This window comes from Cyprinus carpio, chromosome A1 (genome assembly GCF_018340385.1).
Source record: "Cyprinus carpio isolate SPL01 chromosome A1, ASM1834038v1, whole genome shotgun sequence".
Taxonomy (NCBI): Eukaryota; Metazoa; Chordata; class Actinopteri; order Cypriniformes; family Cyprinidae; genus Cyprinus; species Cyprinus carpio.
In genome coordinates this window covers 27,246,483-27,270,675 of record NC_056572.1, presented here as the reverse complement: position 1 = coordinate 27,270,675, position 24,193 = coordinate 27,246,483, and the positions used below count along the sequence as shown (strand labels likewise).

The 24,193-nt window shown below is 38.9% G+C and overlaps 1 protein-coding gene across 2 annotated transcripts; it reads left to right on the top strand.

The window, feature by feature from the left end:
* The first annotated feature begins 613 nt into the window (after nucleotides 1-613).
* LOC109061636 (spermine oxidase-like) lies at nucleotides 614-21,452 on the top strand. Of its 2 annotated transcripts, none has more exons than XM_042759894.1 (7): nucleotides 614-825; nucleotides 14,599-14,833; nucleotides 14,961-15,187; nucleotides 16,159-16,332; nucleotides 17,541-18,240; nucleotides 19,982-20,142; nucleotides 20,869-21,452. In XM_042759894.1, exons 2-7 carry the CDS (start codon nucleotides 14,626-14,628, stop codon nucleotides 21,019-21,021), a joined length of 1,623 nt encoding a protein of 540 aa, XP_042615828.1. In that variant the 5' UTR covers nucleotides 614-825; nucleotides 14,599-14,625; the 3' UTR covers nucleotides 21,022-21,452. The 2 variants fall into 2 exon arrangements, with proteins under 2 accessions (XP_042615828.1, XP_042615836.1); XM_042759902.1 differs by lacking the exon at nucleotides 614-825 and adding an exon at nucleotides 14,209-14,360.
* The last annotated feature ends 2,741 nt before the right edge of the window (nucleotides 21,453-24,193 follow it).

Genomic DNA, 24,193 nt, shown 5'->3' with positions numbered 1-24,193 from the left:
CAGTATGTTGAAAAAGTGTTATACTGTGTTTAAAAAGGGAAGTTGTGAATCTGCCGAACTGGATTTATAATAGAACAACTAACAAGAGATGAGAGCTAGAAAAAAAATGAATGGAAGTCTGATCGGATGAATCTTTTTAAAGATAAAAATACACATTGAAATCAGACTGCAAGTTGATAAAATTAGTCTCAAAGGTTGCATTTAATCTTCGTAAGCAAGTTAAAAGTACATCTCTTACCCAATAGCAATATTACAGTCTTCTGTGAATTACATAACAATGGTTGGATCGGAAATAATCTTTAGGCAAATTAATACACTTTTAGTGAATTTTCTTATGAGTATTATTATAAATGGGTTTATATCATTTTTGATGTACATATTTTTTTTTTAAATCAATCATTTTCAAGCTACAAAATGTGATATAGTGTGTAACACTTAATTTGAAATATTGATTAATTCATTCAACCATGCTTTTATTTGTTTGTTTGCTTAAGGATAGGCGCTTGCCGTACAAGGCTGAACAAAACCAGCTGTACTCTCTCTTTTGTGTGTGTGTGTGTGTGTGTGTGTGTGTGTGTGTGTGTGTGTATGAGTGTTCAAACGCCCCTGTGACAAACCGTGAGTCACGTCAAGACTCGCTCGAGCGCCGGTGTTGGTTTCGTTGCTGTACGTCACGAATCCTCATATTTATTCAGCGAGGAGGCAGCGGCATCGACTAAACTGGCTGCTTCTGGTTTCAAGACACATAAATACAAAGCGAGACGCTGCGAATATACAAAGAACAGAGGATTCCTCTCCGCTTTACGCTGAAGACGACAAAGTCCGGTAAAGACCATACTAAATAAGATGATTTGTGTGCGTTTTTACCATTACAGTACTGCGCGTTTTAATGATGTAGGCTGTCAACGGAGAAACGGTGCATCCAAACAAAACTGTAAACAAAACTGACTCGCAGGACTGATCAGTGTTTTCTTGTCGGAGGTGTTTATGTGTCTTATTTGTTTTTCCTTTATCTTTCTCGAAAACACAGTCCATTGTCTGTTACAATACAGTTTTCATTGAGCTGCTTCTAATGTGCTGTTATATTAGGACATATGCTATAAATTATGACTTAAATGTTCCGTTAGCTGAAAAAAGGTACAGTAAAAGTTGATGGTTGATTTCATGAAAAAGGATATTTGGTCATTGTTACAGGTTGACGTTTCTTTCTTATTACTGGAGGCCACTCGCCTGTAACAGTAGGCTACAGTATGTAGTTACGTGGCAGCGCTGACTTTGTGCAGCTACTTTATCAGCACCCAAACTTCGCTTTTATCAACTCAAATGACCCGGTGCTACTTTTTCCTCTCTCTCTCTCTCTCTCTCTCTCTCTATATATATATTTTAAATGAGCATAGGCTAATAATAATAATAATAAGCTAATATGGATAAAACTTATTAATTAGTATAGATCAAATCCTTTCCTGTAGCTACTGTATCGCACCAGGAAAGAGATTCCTCTGCCGGCTTGGGGAAGGTTATCTTCTTCAAATAGACAGTTCCTGGCATGTTTTATTTCCTGTATTTGGATTGTAAGTCTTAAATATGGGTCTGTTTAACAGTTCCAAGTCTGCTTTAAATAAGGGACCTGCTGGTAATGTGGGATGGGATGAAGGGAAAACTTTATTGAAATTTTGCTGAAGTACTTCCTTTGTCCTACAATGTGTGAGTCGAGGGGCAGACTCATAGAGGGTGTAGGTTGTGATTTCTAGGTCATGTAGAGTGTGTGCGTCCCTCAAAGCCTGCCCTCTATGGCAAGCGAGATGCCGGTACATGTTTTGTACATTACTACAAGTCCACAAAGTCCACTTAAAACAAAAAAAAAAAAACCTTATAAATAATATATATATATATATATATATATATATATATATATATATATATATATATATATATATATATATAGATAGATAGATAGAGGTGCCTGTCATATAATTAGAATATCATCAAAAAGTTGATTTATTTCACTAATTCCATTCAAAAAGTGAAACTTGTATATTATATTTATTCATTACACACAGACTGATATATTTCAAATGTTTATTTCTTTTAATTTTGATGATTATAACTGACAACTAAGGAAAATCCCAAGTTCAGTATCTCAGAAAATTAGAATATTGTGAAAAGGTTCAATATTTAACACATCTGGTGCCACACTCTAATCAGCTAATTAACTCAAAAACCTGCAAAGGCCTTTAAATGGTCTCTCAGTCTAGTTCTGTAGGCTACACAATCATGGGGAAGACTGCTGACTTGACAGTTGTCCAAAAGACGACCATTGACACCTTGCACAAGGAGGGCAAGACACAAAAGGTCATTGCAAAAGAGGCTGGCTGTTCACAGAGCTCTGTGTCCAAGCACATTAATAGAGGGGCGAAGGGAAGGAAAAACTGTGGTAGAAAAAAAAGTGTACAAGCAATAGGGATAACCGCACCCTGGAGAGGATTGTGAAACAAAACCAATTCAAAAATGTGGGGGAGATTCACAAAGAGTGGACTGCAGCTGGAGTCAGTGCTTCAAGAACCACTACGCACAGACGTATGCAAGACATGAGTTTCAGCTGTCGCATTCCTTGTGTCAAGCCACTCTTGAACAACAGACAGCTTCAGAAGCGTCTCGCTTCAAAAAGGACTGGACTGCTGCTGAGTGGTCCAAAGTTATGTTCTCTGATGAAAGTAAATTTTGCATTTCCTCTGGAAATCAGGGTCCCAGAGTCTGGAGGAAGAGAGGAGAGGCACACAATCCACGTTGCTTGAGGTCCGGTGTAAAGTTTCCACAGTCAGTGATGGTTTGGGGTGCCATGTCATCTGCTGGTGTTGGTCCACTGTGTTTTCTGAGGTCCAAGGTCAACGCAGCCGTATATCAGGAAGTTTTAGAGCACTTCATGCTTCCTTCTGCTGACTTTATGGAGATGCAGATTTCATTTTCCAACAGGACTTGGCACCTGCACACAGTGCCAAAGCTACCAGTACCTGGTTTAAGGACCATGGTATCCCTGTTCTTAATTGGCCAGCAAACTCGCCTGACCTTAACTCCACAGAAAATCTAAGAGGTATTGTGAAGAGGTAGATGCGATATGCCAGACCCAAGAATGCTGAAGCCCACTACCAGAACAACCTGGGCTCTCATAACATCTGAGCAGTGCCACAACCTTATCGACTCCATGCCACGCTGCATTGCTGCAGTAATTCAGGCAAAAGGAGCCCCAACTAAGTATTGAGTGCTGTACATGCTCATACTTTTCATGTTCATACTTTTCAGTTGGCCAAGATTTCTAAAAATTATTTCTTTGTATTGGTCTTAAGTAATATTCTAATTTTCTGAGATACTGAAATTTGGGGATTTTCTTAGTTGTCAGTTATAATCATCAAAATTAAAAGAAATAAACATTTTAAATATATCAGTCTGTGTGTTATGAATGAATATAATATACAAGTTTCACTTTTTGAATGGAATTAGTGAAATAAATCAACTTTTTGATGATGTTCTAATTATATGACCAGCACCTGTATATTCGAGCCACAGTGATGTTAGAATAGTGCTATTTGAGGTTGCTGAAATAGGAGAATTTCAAAATACTTGAGTTAGTTCTCTTTTTATGTTACAAGGTGTCTCTGGATCAATTTTTTTTTTTTTTTTTTTTTGCATCAGATTTGCTGTTGTTTTGAAAACTTAGCGGTTTCTTGTGTTCTACACTGGTCACTGTCTAAAGCACCAGACCCAGAAATCTGTTGGTAGAAAAGGGGCAAAAGTGCCCTCAACATCAAAACTTCTAGTTGATGCTAACAGGGAGCCTAAGTGTTTGTTAAAAAAAAAGAAAAGAAAAAAAAGACAGCATTATATGGGTCATCTTAAGTAGGATCAGTGGACTGGAACAACGGAAACCATGCAGTACACTGCACTCTTAGACAAAAAGGTTCATTGGGGTTCTATATAGAACCCTAGGGTTCTTTACTCAACTCCATAGAGGTCCTGTGTAAGGAGCATATATATATTTTTTGGCACAAAAGCATTCTTTGGGCCAAACAGTGCTTTATGTATGTGTTTACATTAGGCTATATATATTTCTGTTTTTTTTTTTTTTTTTTTTTTGGCACACCTTACATTCTGAAGAAAATAAACTTACAATGTACTCGTACACTTTCAAGTTCAATAGAAAATAATTGCCACATGATACAGTGTATAGGGTATAGCAATTTCAGCCTTATGTTCTGGTGAATAGTGTTTAGTGTTTTTGTAAATTTTCAGTTTTGCCCCATTTCCTCTCGCGAGAGTGTGCAGCGTTTCCACATTTTAAAAACTTCAACCCTCCAAACGATACGGAGACTTTGTATCTTTGAGCTGCCCCAGCGCGCGAAGACACTGATGATTACACATTTTAAACTTCAACCGTTACAGAGATTTGTTTGAGCTCAGCGCTCAAGACACTGATGATTACATTGGTAAGTGAGAAAATTTAACTAAATATTTTGATTAGTGCTGTTTTAACGGCATTAAAAATATTGAACTCAAACACAGGGCCGGAGCTAGGGTTGGCCACCCCACTCACAACTGCTGCTTCTGTCTCTTTTTTCTTGACAAGAAAGATTATTTAGTGTTTATTTAGACTCAGAACGTCTTAATGACCACATCAAATGGGAGATTTTTCAGATGTGCACTCCAACTTCACCTTCACCAGGTGCAAAAAAGGTACAGGTGACGAGGAAGCTTCAGAAGAACAACAGTGAACTGCGGTCAGATGAGATGTTGTCAGGCCATATGTCAGTAAAAACTAATTTTCCTGTCCTGTCAGCTGTTATACTGTACTTTGCTCATAGCACATGCTCTTCAAATGGACACACAAATTCAGTGGTGTGCACTGTATATAATTTCATATTAAAGGGCAAATGAAACATTGAGCATGCAATGTCATCGTTATGTTGTCAGTTAAGTCATGAAGTTACCAAAAATTTAAAGCTACCTTAAAACTGTGCATGTATGTAAGCATTTGTTATATAGGAGTCAGATTTAAGAACATATCTCTGAAATGCAGTCGTTTTCAAAACTGTGCTGGAGAATCCCAGCACTGTCTCCCACATCTAACACACCCAATTCAACTCAGCTCATTAGTAGAGACTTTAATACCTGAAGAGGGTAAAGTTTGTGAAAAAACAGGATGCATGTCAGATTCGTGTCATGTTCAGCAGCGACAGCCAAAATAACGCAGCTGCTGTGATATCTGTTAATCAAAGAACACAAGAAAAAAAGGAGCTTTAAGAATGCTGTAATGTTGAATGGCTATAGTCAATGGTTAAATATTATATAAAAAAAAAATAAAAATAAAACAAAATTCCTAGAGACATCAGTAGTATTAGTATCAGTGATGCTTACCTTCAGACATAAAAAGATGGCATTAGACAAATATTAAAAAATATACTGTCGTTGTTTTTGTATTTGAAGATTGAATGAGAAATTATTGCAATACAAAATTATATTTATCACAAAATAAAAGTTTAATCGCGATTCATTACAGAAAAAAAGTGTGATTAATTAGTTAATTTTTAGAATCAATTGACAGCACTAATTTTCATAAATACTGTTGTGGATTTACCAATAATGGTGGCGAGAGTTCATGTTATAGCCTGATATTTTCTTTGTACTGTAGATTGTATTGGACCTAGAAAACATAGGATGAAAAAATGTTTGAGGAGCAGTCAAATCACAGTCAAATTGCAGTTATAAACATGAATTCAAGAGAACCCAAGAAGAACAAAGAGAAAAGCTGATGGAGATATTTCCATTTTTTTATTTTTCTGCAGACAACTGCAAGTATTTGGTGTTTGCTGTTATAGTGTAGTAAAATATCATTATTTGTTTTACTGAATTAATTATGCTAAACACACTGTATTTGGTTGCTGAAGATGCATTACGAAATGAAGATTTTAACTTTTAAGGTTTTAACCACCAACCTCAACAGAGTTGTGAAAAGTGGAAGTCAAAGGACACATGACCAACCTGCTGCAAAACAATGACACAAAAAGGTACAATATTTCTTTTTTTTCAAGCAGGTTATCATGCTAATATGCTAAATGCATAATAAATAAAGAATTTATGTTTGCACTGTCACTGCAGTTCTAGACTCAGTACAGCATTACTTTTTGGTCATCTGCATTCAGATGATATCACTCTTCTTCCCTGTTAAAGTAAGTTTAAAGTAAGTAAGGGGAAGTCGTGGCCTAGTGGTTAGAGAGTTTGACTCCTGTGGGCTGGCAATACCACGACTGAGGTGCCCTTGAGCAAGGCACCAAACCCCCAACTGCTCCCCGGGCGCCGCAGCATAAATGGCTGCCCACTGCTCCAGGTGTGTGTTCACTGCTGTGTGTGTGCACTTTGGATGGGTTAAATGCAGGGCACGAATTCTGAGTATGGGTCACCATACTTGGCTGTACAGTATGTCACGTCACTTTTTTAAGATTTGATCCAATTGGGTGAGATTCCTCTCTGTTCCCCCTCAGGAACTCGAGCTGCGTCAAATGCTTTGGGAACACCTTTCAGCGTGACTATGCTCTGAATCGTGTGTGTAATCAGACCAATGGATGGGCATGATGTCACAGACGGGGTGACATGTAACCAGGAAGCTATAAAAGCACGTGAGGTGGAGACAGCGGCAGCTTCTGTCATTCAGCGAAGCGCTTTATGTGTGTATGTCTTATTTACCGTTGTCTGTCACTATTTATCAAGAAACAATGCCAAAGTCAAAGCAGAAAACTTATAAAGGGGATGATAAAGATAAGCAGCATTTCAGTCTTTGTGTTGTTTGTCTGGGAGCGAAGCATGCCAAATCAGCTCTATAGGGGGCTGACTGTCTGCACTGTGAGTGCCTCTCGCTGCGGTCACTTCACTCCCGGAAGGCTCTCTTTGAGGAGGGATCCGGTGCCACCTCCCAGGGTTCGGAAGCACACTCTGAGCGAGCGGTTTCTTCCCTCCAGGGAGAGGTCTCAGTGCTTAAACTGTCATCCTTCAAGGAGGGCGATGGCGAGAGTGCCGATGAATCACCCCAGTCTGCACAATACGAGGAGCTTTTGGAGGTTATAACTCGCGTGGTGGCCAAGTTAAATCTCGAATGGCCCGCGGAGAAGGCGGCTGAACCCTCAAATAGCAAGTTAGATGAGTGTTTTTTGAGGTCTAAGCCACCACCTCCACACCGGGGCTTGCCGTTTTTTCCTAATCTCCACACTGAGGTGTTGAGATCGTGATCAAAACCATATTTGGCCCGCCTTTTTAGTCCCTCTCTTATTGATTACAGCAATGTCACGGGACTAAATAAGCGTGGTTATAGAGCGATGCCCCGAGTTGAACAGACACTCGCGGGTTATCTGTCTCCTGGTGCGGCATCGTTTCAGTTTCAGAGTGTGGTTTGTCCTGATACTGATAGGCGCAGGAGAGGCGAGTGAGGTTCGCTTCACCACTCGTGGTTTATCTGTTTAATGGTGTGGCGTGGTTTCAATGGTTGAAGGCTTCAAAGATGCTTCAAAGCTGAAGGCTGATCTGAGGACCGTCTTTGTTGATGAGGAGTTTTTGTTTTTGTAGCAGTGATTTTTTTGGCAGCTCCTGCTGGGGAAGAGCAGTGTACACCTAATTACGCGGTGCCCATCTCTCTTCAGTCCCCTCAGGGGGCCGAGCTGTTAACCCTGCCTCCGCCGGTGCTTCTGGGCACAGCGTCCTCCAGCAAGCGCACGTCTCTGTGTCCGCCAGAGAACATCAGACAACAGAGTAAATACTCTGCTGAGGAAGGAGGCCATCGAGGTGGTCCCTCCTCTCGAAAGAGAATCTGGGTTCTACAGCTAGTAATTCATAGTTCAGAAGAAGGATGGGTGGGTTGCGTCTGATTGTAGATCTGTGTCAGTTAAATCGATCAGTCATGCGACTGAAGTTCAAGATGCTCACTGTCAAACAGATTGTGTCTCAGATCAGGTCCGAGGACTGGTTTGTCACGATATATCTAAAAGATGCATATTTCCATGTCTCCATCCTTCCTCAACACAGGAAGTTCCTGAGGTTTGCTTACTAATATTGGGTTCTTCCGTTTGGCCCCGCACTCTCACCCCGTACGTTCACGAAGTGTGTGGATGCTGCTCTGGCTCCACTGTGATTGCAGGGCATCCGCATACTAAAATATAGCGTCGATTGGTTTATTCTTGCTCAATCGGAGCAGACAGCAGTTCGACATCGAGATGTCGTTATCGCCCATATGAAAGAGTTGGGGTTAAGACTATACGTGAAGAAAAGTGTGCTTTCTCCATTACAGAGGAACACTTATCTGGGCATGGTGTGGGATTCGACCACGATGCAGGCACAGCTGATTCCTGCTCGGATCGAGTCGATCCTCACTGCAGTCATAAGAGTCAAAGAGGGCCGGTCACTCACTGACAAGCAGTTTCAAAAATTACTGGGTCTGATGCCAGCTGCATCCAACATGATACCTTTTGGCCTGTTGTACATGAGACCCCTACAGTGGTGGCTCAAGACCAAGGGGTTTTCCTTGAGAGGAAATCCGCTTTGCATGATCAAGGTCACGCGGCAATGCTTTTGTGCCTTAGACATGTGGAGGAAACCTTGTTTCTTGACACAGGGGCCGGTGTTGGGAGTTCCTTGTCGTCGCGTAATGTTAATGACAGATGCATCCCTCTCTGGTTGATGTGCAGTCATGAGTGGCCACCCTGCCTGCGGTCTGTGGAGTGGCCGCCATCTCACGTGGCACATCAACTGCCTGGAGATGCTGGCCGTATTTCGAGCATTGAAACACTTTCTCCCAGACCTAAGAGATCACCTTGTGTTTGGTGCGCACCAACAACACACCAGTGGTCTCATACATCAACCGCCAGGGAGGTCTCTGTTCGCGCCCTGGGCATCTCAATCAGGGAGCAAAAAACCTGTCAAGACAGGGGCAGGGGAACCAATAGAGGAGGTTTCAGATCGAGTTTTGACACTTAAGAAGGTCTTCTTATTAGCCATCTCTTCTCTAAAAAGAGTCTGAGATTTGCAGGCCGTCTCAGTGGCCTCCTCCTTCCTAGACTTTGCGCCCGGCTTGGCCAAAGTTTTTCTGTACCCTAGGCCAGGATACATCCCTAAAGTGCCCTCCTCAGTACCACAGCCCGTCGTACTTCATGCTTTCTGTCCTCTTCCCTTTCGGGAGCCTGACCAGCAGAAGCTAAATTTGATGTGCGACCACTGGACACAAATGTCCACAGAGCTGCCATGTGGAGGAAGTCTGACCAGTTGTTTGTCTATTATGGTCCTTCCAAGAGGGGTCTGCCCGCCACTAATCAGACCCACAGTTGGTGGATCGTTGATGCCATTTGTATGTCATATGAGTACTCTGGCCTCCTTTCACCCTAAGGGGTCAAGGCTCACTCCACCCAAAGTGTGGCAGCCTCCAAGGCCTACCTGTCGGGTGTGGCTATGCAGGACATATGTAATGCTGTGGGTTGGTCTGCACCGCTCACATTCGTCAGATTATACGACCTCGATATTTGTACTGCTTCTGGTTCCTCCTTCCTCTTGCCGTAGTTGTGCTGAAGTCATACACACTACACAGGGACTTGAAAGTCTGGCGGCATGGGCATCTCGTTCCCAAAGCATTTGATGCAGCTTGAGTTCCTGAAGGGGAACATCTCATGGTCACGTATGCAACCCTAGTTCCCAGAGGGAATGAGATGCTGCGTCTCCTGTCATACTTCTGGCATCCCTGTGAGTGCTTTCCTCATTCTCCAGAAGCAGCCGCTATCTCCACCTCGTGCTTTTATAGCTCCTGGTCATATGTCACCCCATCCATGACGTCGCGCCCATCCATTGGTCTGATTGCACACACAATTCAGAGCATTGTCACGCTGAAAGGCGTTTCCAATGCGTTCGATGCAGTGTCTCGTTCCCTCTGGGAACTAGGGTTACATACATAACCTTGAGACATTTTCCTTTGTATTGTATTCTCAGTAGGTCTAATAAAAGTTTCTCCAACTTTCATCTCCATCTTAGGATATCAAGCCTCCTCAATGCAAGAGAGTTAGCATCAAAATGGACATGTCACTGACTGACAACAGAGATGTCAAAAGTATCTGTTTGCTGTCTCCTATTTGTTCAGTATGGAGCATCCAAAAGCCATCACTCAGTTTCTTTCATTCAGCACTGTATAGCCATTCCCAGTGCTTTTTGTCAAATTGTCATGGGTTCATGTTTTTATTGTTTAAATGCTTATGAATTTAAAATTATTATTTAATGCTTATGAATTTGGTGACATTCTATTTTTATTTATTTATGTACTTGCAGTTTTTTGCAGGTTGACTTTCAATTAATTTATTTGTGTTATTTATTTTTGTTTTTTTGTTATGGATTCTAGCAGTCAACATATTTATGACTGACACATGTGTAAAACGTTAATATTTCTAAAATGGAATGTACTGTTTTGTAATTTTAAGTTTAAAAATAATAAAAAATAAGAATAAAAATGAAACATGGATTTATGTTAATTCTTCTAATTGTTGCACTGTAAATTGCTGTTATATATTGCTTATGTCATTGTAAATGCTAATAAAAGTGTCTTAAATGATCACATAATACTTTGATGTTATTTTTATAGTAATTTTAGTCTTTCTAGTGTTTAAAGTATATGTATACAAGCTTTTTAAGTAATAAAATTTTATAAAAAAAAAAATAAAATGATCCCATTATTGGAACCCCTAAAAGGTTCTATATAGAACCCTTTTCTTGGCTACCAAGAACCCTAAAGATTGAACCCTTAAAAAAGGGTTTCTATATAGAACCTTTTAGGGGTTTCAAATATGTAGCGCCTGATATAACCCTTTAAGTTTCTAAATGGAACCTTTTTTTCTATGTTTATATCTAAAATTCTGTTATGGCTTCGTCCTAACGTCACAAGCTGTGACCTTCTACCTTGAAACCAGATGTGCCACAAGGCAAGGATGTTCTCATGCATAGTTTTTCTTACACAAACCCTCTCATCCATAACCACTGTGTTAAGAAAAAGGTCTGTAGTTATGTTTTATTTGGTACAGCTTTTTGCAATGCCTTCAGAAACTTCTGATGTGCTCCACAATCTAGAAAGCACTGGTTATATCAGAGATGTGTGTCTGTTAAACATTGCACATAGACTCTGATTCACCTCAAACTGCATGAGACTGGAACGGGTGGGGTGAGGACCAGAAGTTGCAGTTGGGGTTATCTAGGCCTTTCCATTTCAGGACCCCATCAAAAAACCTTCTCCACCTCACTATAGAGTGTTCTTTCTATAGGAGTTTCTGGTTGTGAGTCACTGATAAACACCTCACTGCTACTCTGTTTAACAGGAGGTCAGTGCAGATCAACTAGATAGCATACAGTACATTCACAAGCTTAGTTTGCTAAAGGGACCCATTCACTAGACAAGCATTAATCCAAGAATCAGGCGCTTCTCATACTATCACTGCTGGCAGTAACCAACTTCCTCTGCTTAAATTATAAATGACAAAAATAGTGTAAGGTCAACTTCTTAAAGCATTAATGATATCTTTTACAGAATCTGGAAAAACTGGTCTTCACTCTGTATTTATGGATATACAGCTGCAAAGCTCATCTATAGTTGGGTTGTTTTTCTAGCTGTAGGCCACACATAGAGAGTTTTAGTATGCTTCATGTTTCCAGAAGTTCAGTGTAAAAAAAACCTTATGTATTTACTTAATCCTTATTACATACATATTACTTTCATGTTTTATGTTTTGCCCTGACACTTGTTGTTTTTGCATGGTGAATTGATTATCTTTGGAAAATTGTGTTCCATTTGTTTAGGAAATCTATTTTACAAATGTAATAAACCATCTAAAGTTTTTAGTTCAGCCACATTTACAGTCTGCTAATGTGTGGCTAAATTCAGTTGAGGTCACATGCTGAGAATTTTGAAGAACGAAACAACCCATTCATGCCACTGCCAGCCCTTCCTGTCCTCTCCACAGTCTGATAACAAACTGTGTTTGAATTATGAATTTGGCCTGTGCACACTCCCAACAGGAGGTTATTGTGGTGTCTACTGAGAGCATAGTAGCCACAACCTCATTCATTTAAATCATGTTCATTCACAGTTGTCCATCTCTTCCTCATTGCACGTGCGTAGCTATGCCTACAGGGTACAATGACAATACCGACAGATAAGGAGTGTGTGCAGTTGCGTATAATGAAATATAAAGAAGAGAACATTGTCCTTTCACTTTGATGGAAGGAAGATTTCTGTTTAGTCCACCATAATCATCCTGCATCCATAGCAATATTCCATTATTACTCCTCTTCACCCATTCAGGTCATTGATAAACTTCTCTCATGAGGTCTGTCCAACATCAGGTGCATCTTTTCCTTTTGGATGTCACACATAAGCTACACTTTGCTGTGTCCCAATTCGCATACTATCTATCCTAAATAGTATGTGAAAATAGAATTAGTATGTCCCAAATTGTAATATGTTGAATACTGAAATCTTCTGGTTGGAATTCGGAGTGCAGATCGATGCACACTCTAATGGCTAATATTGCCCACAACCCATTGCACATTGGACAAGGGTTTGATTAGAGCTACACACATAAAAAGTGTTAAAAAAAACTACAAACATGGTGGATATGCGAGACCAACGGACAGTTTGAGTGATAAATATGTCTAACCTGGAGAAAAGATATTTACTTAATGTTATCTGCGTTATATTTCATCTGCAGAAACATTGTGAACTTTTATAAAGATACGTTTGGTCATTAACTTTTAAATGCATCATTATGCAAACACATGAGCAGAGTTCTCAGCATGAAAGACCCACGACTGGCAGATCAACGTTCTGGCAGGAAATCAAATTCATCAAAATGTGGATTATGTTAACTGTGACAAGATGATTGACAGGGCAGTTTAAAGAGTGACAGAATGCATGTAACTAAGCAACAGAGTGGCCCATTAAAGACACAGTTATGACGAAGTAGTTTGTCCCACAGCTTGCTTACTATTCTGCTACATACTCAAAAGTATGTACTTTTCTTCACAAAAAGAGTATACTTTTAGGGCATAGTATAAGTAGGCAAATTGGGACACAATACTTGTCTGAAAAGCCTGAACGGAAATGTGAAGAGCGCATTCATTTGTGATTCATTCATCAACACAAATAAAAACAATAGCACCCTCAGTTAATGCTGTAATAATGGCATTTCATTGCAGATTTGGCAAACTATCCAGTGCTTTATGATTTGAGCTCTGGAGCTTGGTTTCTATTTCAACATCTTTTGCAGCGTTGAGCAATATAGTCAATCACAAACATATCTGTTGATTTCTGGAACCCAACAGCCAATCAGACACATTTAAATTCAGCACAGATCATCTCATTAAAACAAAGTGTAGACGCAATGTAAATAAGAGATTCATTATGCAGCGTAGAGAACTTAAAGGGATACTCCACCCTAAAGTGAAAATTTTGTCATTAATCACTTACCCCCATGTCGTTCCAAACCTGTAAAAGCTTAGTTCGTCTTCGAAACACAGTTTATGATAAAATACACTGTGAAGGTCCAGAAAAGTATGAAAAGCATCATCAGAATAGTCCATCTGCAATCAGTGGTTCAACCGTAACGTTATGAAGCGACAAGAATACTGTACGGTGCTTTTCATACTTTTCTGGACATTGACAGTGTATTTTACTTGGCCGTCTATGGAACAGTCACAAGCCTCCGGGTTTTCAAAATTTCATTTTGGGGTGGAGTATCCCTTTAATTGATTATAATTTAACTTTACGATGAACTAAGACAAGTATGAACAAAGATCATAGTTCAGTGATTATAAAGCTCTTGCGCCATAGCAATGGATGGCACACACACACACACATACATTATATATATATTTATTTATATATTTATATATAGCAAGAGAGAGAGAGCACCTTCACTAATTTAAGAAGCACCCTCAGTGATTTGATTCTGGAGCTGGGCCTGGACATTTTACATTCTATAGCAGGGGTTCTCAACTCTGGACCTTTTCTGCAGAGATTAGCTCCAACCTGGATTAAACACACCTACCTGCAACTTTGTAGTAATCCTGAAGACCTTGATTAGCTTGTCCAGGTGTGTTTGATTAGGGTTGGAAGAGCTAAACTCTGCAGGAAAATGGATCTTGAGGTCCAGATATAAGGACCTTTGTTCTATGTTGTTGCAAGTCTGTTGCCCTGTCCAATGTGTATTCTCATTTTAAGTCTTCATCCATCTGAGGACACAGATTCATGCGTCACTAGCCTTTTAGCTTTGTCTTCATTCTTGTTCAGCACTGCAGTGGTATAATCATTTTCAATATGAGGTTGGAGATAAGAAATGGGAATGGTGTTATTTAAGGTTATGGTTTGAAAAGACTCTGTGTTACAGTCATTCCTATAAACCAAATGCTCAAATATATCAAGTTCTCTATCTTTGATGCATTCTTTTCCTACTTTCAGTGAATAATCTCTATTTTTTTGCCTTTCTGGAGGGCTTGGTGTTCACTTTAATAGTTTCTCCCCATCTCACCCTTCCCCAGATTCCCTAGAAGAAGAGTTTGGACGGCATGCAAAGTTGTGAAATATCTTCAGACAGCACTGATGATCCTCTTAGTAGTGCCTTACACAGAAAACGACAACCGCAAATAGTAGTAATTGGGGCGGGCTTGGCCGGCCTTGTCACCACCAAAACCCTCTTGGAGAGGGGCTTCACCAATGTCACGGTTCTAGAAGCCTCAGACCGTATCGGAGGCAGAGTGCAAAGCATACAGCACGGTGAGACAAAAGTCTTGGCATACGATAGCATACTTTTTTATTCCTTGATCCTTAACCTTCTCAGATAAATACATAAATTAAATAATAATACATCTTTTCAAGGTGGCTCATTTCCCTCTCTCTACAGGTAAAACTACTTTGGAACTTGGAGCAACCTGGATTCATGGGGCAAATGGGAACCCCATCTACCACCTGGCTGAGGACAATGGGCTGCTGGAACACACAACAGAGGAGGAGAGGAGTGTGGGCCGCATCAGCCTCTACACCAAGAATGGTGTGGCCCACTACCAGACCAACAATGGCAAGCGGATCCCAAAGGATCTGGTGGAGGAGTTCAGTGATCTGTACAATGAGGTAATGGAAGAAAGTGGAGTGTCTGGTTTTGTGCAAGTACCTAGCTGGAACCTTTTGGTGTAGCCTCCTGTGGATTCTAAGGCTTGAATAACAATGCAGTGTGGCCCTGTTTTTACCTGGTATTAAGAAGCATTTTCTGTGATCTAATCATGAATGGTCAGCCGAGATTTCGGTTTCCCTTACAGATAGCGTTTCCACTACAAATGTGATGTGGTCAAATGCGTTTTTGACTACCTCCATGTTTGTTTCCATTAAAAATTTTAATACCAGGTGAAAACAAGTTCTTTCCCTTTAAAAGACATTTTGAAATTCTGTTGTATGGGCTTTGTTAAAAGAGAATCTTAACATTTTTGTAGCTTAAAATACCAGCTCAACATTTTGTTGGTTAACCATAACTGTTACTTTGCTACTGTCTGTGGAATAAACTGCTAAATCCTGTGACTCTGCCCTCACATGAAGTAGTTTTTTTTTTTTTTTTGTCATAACCTCATAGCTGCCAAAGTAAAAGTCATGTGTTCTGTGGTTGTTACCTCATTCTGAGCTGCTGTTCTTAGTGTGAGCCTTTCTCCCTATATATCTCTCTCATTGTCTTTTGCAAGATCCCTGTCTTTTGATTGCGATTGATATTTCTTAATTAGTAATAATTTTGCATCTGACAATCTAGTATCAAACACTGTTATGAATGCAACAAATATCTTCGCAATTCAATGAAAGTGAAAACCTCTTAAATGGATATTTCACCCAAAAACTCTGTCATCATTTAGACACCCCATGATTTTCCAAACCTGTATGGCTTGCTTTCTTTCTTCTGAAGAACATAAGATATTTTGAGAAATATATATATATTTTTCATACAATAGAAGTCAATGGTCTGGAACAACATGAGGGTGATGACAGTTTTAATTTTTGAGTGAACTTTCCTTTTAAAGTTATGCAATATTTCGACCATAGTGTATTCCTCCTTTCTGCAGGTGTACGAGCTGACTCAGGAGTTCTTCCAGAATGGAAAGCCTGTGGGAGCTGAGAGTCAAAACAGTGTGGGGATCTTCACACGAGATGTGGTGCGCAAGAAGATCATGCTTGATCCCTATGACTCAGAAAGCACCAAGAAACTCAAGTTATCTATGCTACAACAGTACCTCAAGGTGAGCAGGGCTCTAATGTTTTGGAGAGATTTTTCATGAGCAAATCATGGTTTATTTAGCCGCAGAATAGTTAAAAATCATGACCTCTATAGACCTGATTTTGAAATTATTGATGTGGCATCTTGTTTGCCATCTCTGTAACAAGTCGCAACCGGAAGTTCCTGTTTGACCGATTCTCTTATTTTTTTTAATTTTTTAATTTTTTTATGATTTTAACTGCTCAAATTGAAAATGTAACTAAAACATGATTCAAGTTACTTTTTCTTTATGAATCCTCTAGTTAAAGAAAATTCTATTCCAAGTGCAGCACACATGAAGTTGTTAAACACTGTTAAATATCTTTTTTTGGTGCGCTCACGTCTCTCGCAGTGTCTCATGCATGAAATGCCATTCTAAAAACACTGCTCAAGTTCACTCCCATATTTATGCATGTTTTACATATACCACTACCCACAAAGCATATTTGTAAAAACAAAAGCGCTGTGTGAATGACGCCTAGAGCTAAATTTATGGTCCTTCACAGAGCACGTCACACGTGAGCGGTTAATCACATGCGCCGACATGCGGTTGTGTCGTTCTTTTCTCTTTACCGGCATATTGTCAAAGTGACTAATTCTAACATTTGTTAATAATTCTATTCAAATTCACGATTCATTGATTTCTAAAATAAAAGCTAATGCCGGTTAGGTATGTTTTGAAGCATGGCTGCAGCTCAAACCAGCAGCAATGCTTCAAAACATCTCAACCAGCTTATAATTATTTTTTTTTTCCAACAGGGAGTACTGTTTGTCACTTGTTTAGTCAGGCATTTCACAGAAATTCTGATAGTAGCAAACACTTTGGATTACCTAGGTAAATGTAGGAGATATTGAATGTCATCCTGTAATGCTAAAGGTTATGAGAGGAAGGGGCAGGACCAGAAAAAGCACTCAGCTGGCTGTATGCCTACTAGGCCACGTCTGCCTGTGTTTGTTTACAGCAGTATAGTTTAGAACTGTAACCTTAGAGTAAATGGTGTGTTTAGCAGAGCTCAAGCATTTACTGTGTGAAAACAAGAGTAAATGAAGCTGTGCAAGGCTACAGTATTCATAAAGTGAATGGTCACATAATCAAACTCAGTAGACTTCAGTTTTGGTTCCAAGAAGTACCTTAACAGCAAGTTTTCTGTGCAATTTCTTCTTTTCTTAATATTTTCTTCTGTGCCTCAGGTGGAGAGCTGTGAAAGCAGTTCCCCCAGCATGGATGAAGTGTCTTTAAGTGAGTTTGGTGAGTGGACCGAGATTCCCGGCGCTCACCATGTCATTCCTGCTGGTTTCATTAAAATCGTTGAGATCCTGGCTCAGGACATCCCAAGTCGTGTCCTCCGCTTCAGCAAGCCTGTCCGCCGCATCCACTGGAACTGCAGCTCCCATGATACAGAGGAAATTGTAGACCAGGTTGACCATAACCAGGACCAACGGCCCAGCCATTCTCCGGTCTGTGTGGAGTGCGAAGACGGCGAGTGTCTGCTGGCAGACCATGTGATCATAACGGCCTCTCTTGGGGTTCTGAAGAAAGCTCATGAGACTCTCTTCTCCCCAGGACTGCCGCTAGACAAGTCACAGGCCATCCAGAAACTGGGCATTAGTACTACCGACAAGATCTTTCTGGAGTTTGCGGAGCCCTTCTGGAGCCCTGAGTGCAACAGCATTCAGTTTGTGTGGGAGGATGATGCACAACTGGAGAGGCAGGCATACCCAGAAGAGCTGTGGTACAGAAAGATCTGCAGCTTTGATGTGCTGTATCCACCTGAACGCTATGGCCACATGCTGAGTGGCTGGATCTGCGGAGAAGAGGCCCTGCGCATGGAAAGATGTGACGACGAGACTGTGGCGGAGATATGCACCGAACTACTGCGTCAGTTTACAGGTCAGCATATGCGCAAGAATAACGCTGTAATTATTTTACTGTAATTATACAAGTCTCCATAATACCATGCAGGATTATTGCAGTTTGGGTGAAATCCTGTTTAAATGGAACTGTAATAAGGATGTGACAAATCAAAAAATTACACATCTCAGTAATTCTCAGTAATACAGTTTGTCATTGAATTGCAGTTTGTTTCCCACTACCACAAAGACTTCAGAGTACTGTTGAGAGTTTTTAGGCATTTGCCATTAACAGAAAGAGCATTGTTAATGCGTTGTTTGCTTAATGATTTTAGCTTCTCAGTACCATGCCCTGATTCATACTGTATAATACCCCGTTTTGACCCTCTTAGAGAGCTGCATTTACACAATAATCAAGGTAGATAATATCCAGCTGACAGGAGATGTGCGTAGGGGTACAGGATTTTAAGTGTGTCATCCAAACAAGGAGTCAGAGTTTTGTCACATGCACATTTAACTGGTCATATTAATGCTGTTTGCTTGTCATGCTTTTAAGTTATATTTCTTTGTGACAAGAAGGCACTTGTACCTCTGACAAGGTCAGGTCTCTAGTGTAAATGTATAGACAGTGGCTCTAAAGTTTCCAAGGTGGTGTGAAAGATTGTACTGTAAACAACTCTGGTTTCTCTTTCATTGTAACCCTTTCATGACAGAACACAAGTCAGATTCTGATCCTCTGTAGATGATGTCAACAGACCGGCATGCCTCTTAACTAGGTCAGACTGTTTTAATCCAGATGCACAGCAGGTTCCCCTCCCATCTGCCCCAGTCCTATATAATTAGTATGCTGAAATTGGATTTGGTCATACCTTACCACTGATAATTGAAAGGTCCCCTAATTTCTGTCATTGTATGACGGTAGACTTAAGATTAACTTCCCTTGTTCAACACATGTCCACTCAACCCACATCACCAAAACAAACATAGATCAGTATAAAAGAACAACACTTCAAAATGTTTTATACTTTAAACAGGGTTTCCACGGGTCCTTAAAATGCTTAAGTTTAGTTGTATCAAAAGTTGTATCTTAAATGGTACGATAAAGTCTTAATTATGATTTCAAGAGGTCTTAAATTTAGGAATGGAAAGAAAAGATTTGTGATACGGCTTAATGTTTAGTTTGTGAATTCATTAAATAAACCAAAGTGCTGCACATTTCAAAGTCAGTAGTTGTGCTGCTGTGTTTACTGCTGTTACCGGGGAAACCGGTATATTTATGCCATTCCAAAAGCATCACCTACTGGCAGAGAATGGATTTGCAATTTCAATAAGCCCGTCTGCTGTTTTTGTTTAGGCCAATGTAAAAAAATCTATATAATTAATATAATTGACACTTCTTACTCATCCATTTTCTTAAAAATTATTTAAAGGTTGAAATGTAAAATTTATTTACTTTTTTTTTATGTAAACCTATATATCTGAACTGTCAATCATGCTTTTTATGCTTTTTCATTTTACAGTTTAATATGTTAACATTGACGTTGCCCTACCCTGCTACTATATGGTATTAATTATATTTGTGCAGGTCTTAAAATGTTTTAAATTTGAGCTTAAAAATCCTGCAGATACCGTTTAAAAGAAAGAAAGATTTGTGTACAAAGTATTCTCTTGATTGTCTGGGTTTAAAGTTGTAGCAACAATATGCACAAGTTTAAGAAAAATCAATTAGTAGTGTTTGGCAAATAGTCAATTTATTTTCATATGTTTGATTTTTCTAACAGGGAACCAGAATATTCCGAAACCAAGGCGAATCCTGCGCTCCTCGTGGGGCAGTAATCCTTATATCCGGGGTTCTTACTCTTTCACTCAAGTTGGCTCCAGCGGCAGAGATGTGGAGAAGCTAGCGGAGCCCTTGCCTTATATTAAGAACACTAAGGCTCCGGTAAGTTGAAATTTCAAAATAGTTGTATAAACAATTCAAGCAAATTTTGCACAATTGCAGTACGTGCTTAACAGATTAGGTATCAGAATGCAGTAAAATATATACTGCATATCTGAGTATCACTGCTCTTTATAAGTGCATGTTCACACGATGGGCAAATAAGTGAATGGTGGGTAAATTATGTTTTTTATTTCCACTAACTTATCTGCCAATTAAACCAAAAACATCAGGTACCCTCTCCAAGGCATAAGACTTGTTTCTGATTATTTTAAATCAAAGACATTTGAATCGTGTTTAGAACCGCTTACACGGCCTCTTCACCTTGTCATTGTTCAAATTTCCCATGATGCTCTAAAGTCAGGCTGAGCAGAGTTGTTTGCGTGGAGGTTTTTTAAAAGCGTCTTGCTGAGCTCTGCAGAACTGAGACTGAAATTTGAGTCAGATGAGAAGGTTGAGTTGTACAAGGGCCAGACAAACACATACATATACGCATAAGCACACAAACATGCTCTAGCCAATTAAGGGTCTGAAAAGGAACAGTCTGTCCCAACAGAGCACACTGCACAAAAAGAACAAGAGGCTAGAGACTGTTAAATCACTTTCTATAGCAGAAAGATTGAGACTGATGCTTAAAATAGCTAACTGGGCCCCAGGGCAGTAATGTTGTAGAGCATATGTTTGGTCAAGCTAACTTTTGTTGTTCTTTTCTTTTTTTTCTTTCCAAAGCCACTACAGGTATTGTTTGCTGGGGAAGCCACCCATAGAAAATACTATTCCACTACCCATGGTGCTTTGTTGTCAGGGCAGAGGGAGGCCAACCGCTTAATCGAGTTGTACCAGTACTCCTTCGGTGAAGAAACCACAAAGCCTAACGTTTAAAATAATTGCAACAAAAACAAGAACCACTTACTAGTGACAAAAACAATTGTGTTATGTGCTATCTGTATTACAAATAATGAAATTATGTATGAAAACCTAGTAGGGGCATTAAACTAATAACAATAAATCCTCTTTATACTGTACTTAGATTAGCATTCTGTAGATTTTACTTGAGATGTACTGTACAAGGCAGCCATGTGGCACTTTCTCTAGTCCTTATTTTTTCTTATCATTTTTAATCCATGTTAAACATGTTTCTATAATTTAATTTTTTTTTGTAAGTGCCTTCTGTATTTAATGTTGTCTTTAAAAATTTAACAAAAAAAATTGTTTTCTTCCTTTCCAAGTCTGTTTCAGCTTATTATTCAAATGCCTTTTTTTCTTCTTCTCTTACAAAAATATATTTCGTTGAAATACAGTGATTGACCTAATTTACCAGGCTTCCAAGATTTGGGTCTTTTTTATAGTGCTATTCGTGTGCCTAGTGCAACTACAGATTTTTTCACTTTTTTGGCTCTGTACAACTGTACACTGTAGACTCTTAGCGGTTTGCTCTATTTTAAAAAGCCACAAGAAAAAAAAAACATTCTAAGCGACCTCAAGAGGGCAGTGTTGACCTGAAAAATTAAGATTTTTAAAACTTACTGGCTTAAGACGAGAAACAAATAATAATAATAATAATAAATAAACCGGTGACAGACCTCATTTTTAAAAGGTACAACATATAATAAAATGTGAAAATTGTAGGCAAAAGGAGTTCAGACTTTGTCACTAGAAAATCTATTTTAGGGACAGATGTGGAATCAAGTATATAACTAAAGATCTGAACTCCATTTCACCTGGTGGCAGTATTGTACCAAAAGCTGGTTTGCTAACTGCCAAAAAATTTAATACAAAAAAGGAGGAAAAGATTATCTGTGTGGGTGAAGTAAATGTAAGTTTGTAATTTAAAGTTAATACACTTTTACATTTGTTGTTTGTGGATTGTTAACTTCAGAATATTTGAAGCAGGGTTTGGTTCCTGATAAGACTGATGTCTGTGGCGTTGATGGCCCAACCACTCCTAGTGGTCAGGAGCATTGTGGTTTAATTCTGTTGTGAACTTTTGTTTGCTTTTAAATGTAGAAGTGTTATGCCCCAATGGGCCATATTGTCAAGGTTTATCAGTGAATACTTTAGCTTCACATGATTTAATTAGGTAATTTTACATAAATCACTAGCATACCAAATTAGAGATGACTATATTGGTTTCATGTTACATTAAATGTGTCAATGCAGAGCTAAGCTATTTACTATTATTATTATTATTATTATTATTATTATTATTTGTGGAAATGGTGTTCTAAGCGATAGATTATTATTATTATTATTATTATTATTATTATTAATTGTTTATTTAAATAAGTAATTTCAGTCTCCCGTTGAATGCTTCTAGTGATTATGAGCTTAATGTATTGACTGCCATCTTCTGGTCGGTAAGGAATTAGACGAGGGATGTGTAATAAGATTTAGCAACTATTCCATTCTCATCGACATGTCCAAGAAGGTTTTCCCTAACTTTTCCATAACGTTATCCTCTTCTTATCTTCTATATTTGTAAAACCTCAGAATCATTATCACAATTTAACGTTACACTACAATAACCAAAATGCGCACAAAATACACGTTTAAATTGTATATAAAAGGAGATGGCTGCTTACCTTTTTTTGGTAAGAGAGGGTCGTGACTACACTGAGACTAAAATGGCGCTTTTAATCGTTCTTACTATCGTTACGTCTCAAATTAGTCGAGTGACTCGGTGTGTGAACTGTGAAGTGGGTAAATTAACTGTCTGCCACCTGCATAGAGCCAGTTATGGAAATGGGCGGAGCAATGTGACGATGACGTTTCTTATTACGTTATAAGAAATATATATCCTTGTAATGTATAATGCATCTTATTCCTACTTGTATAACATCAAACAGACTCTGTTAAACATCTTTTTTTTTTTTCATCTACAAATATTTGTCGACACCAAGAGGTCACTGTCTTTACTATTTTTGAACAGTTGCTTTAAACTAACGGTAAGAAAAGTTTAAGAAATAAAATATGTATTTTAACATCAAGAAAAGGCAACAATATATAGGGAGACCAGGTACGTTTGTAACATGGGGAGAGTTGTAACAACACCAATTCACCCATAAGGGATAAGATGAAGTCCAATGATAATTTCATTATTAACCCACTTACTCCCAGATCCTATAGGAATGGTTGTCAAGGCTCTCCGATTTTATAAAGAAGAAACTGATTTTTAGGTAAGAATTTATTTATTTAGGCCTATTTATTTATTTGGACCAAAACTATATGTTGCTTAGTACGACTTAACTGTTGCAGATAAAATAATATAACTTACATTAGAATAAATGGCTGATTCTCAGGCAAAATGTTATGGATTTTTAAATTGATAATTTTAAACCATTATGTTAATACAGCTAGCTAAATACTAGATGGCAGGCGTGGGGTGAGTTGTAACACTTCTAGTATATAAATGAGAACTTTCATGTTTTCTATATGGAGCTATTTTGGCAAGATGGATTTGTCACCATTGTGACTCTGATTGAGAACATTCATACATAGATACAGTCTCACACACAAATTTGCAGTTTTTTCTTAGATCTACATGCTCTTTACCTTGGTACACTGGAATTGAGTGTTCATTATGCATAAATACTGTTAAGGAAGTTTGTTCTAGTCTAATTTACAAACACACACACACACTCCTGCATTAAACAGAAAGTGGTTTTGAGCTGTGGTCAGTCACAGAAAGTGAGACATTGTTTTGCATTGTTCTTTTAAATTGTTTCAATAAACCTGTTTTTGAAGCATACTAAATGGTGTGGCTGCAGTTTTTACTTCTTTTGTCTAATTGTTATAACTTACACCAGCATGTTTTACAACCTATCCCGGCAGTGGGGTAGATTGTAACAGAGGTACACCATATATTTGACATCAACTTGGACTGTCTAAATTGGCCCTTTTTGTAGTAAACAAATGTGGGTGCTTTGTATAAAAGTTTGAGCACTCTAGCTCCAAAATTCAGATTTACAGATACTGAAACAAAAAGCGTTACAACCATACCTGGTCTCCACCTACAAATAGATTTAGGTGCATTTTCATCTCTCTTTCTCTGCAA

What these genes read in the sequence shown, in the direction of transcription:
- LOC109061636 (XM_042759894.1), top strand. Translation starts at nt 14,626, where the DNA reads ATGCAAAGTTGTGAAATATCTTCAGACAGCACTGATGATCCTCTTAGT. An exon ending in TGCTACAACAGTACCTCAAG is followed by an intron (nt 16,333 to 17,540) that starts GTGAGCAGGGCT and finishes TCTGTGCCTCAG; the next exon opens with GTGGAGAGCTGTGAAAGCAG. An exon ending in TTAAGAACACTAAGGCTCCG is followed by an intron (nt 20,143 to 20,868) that starts GTAAGTTGAAAT and finishes TTCTTTCCAAAG; the next exon opens with CCACTACAGGTATTGTTTGC.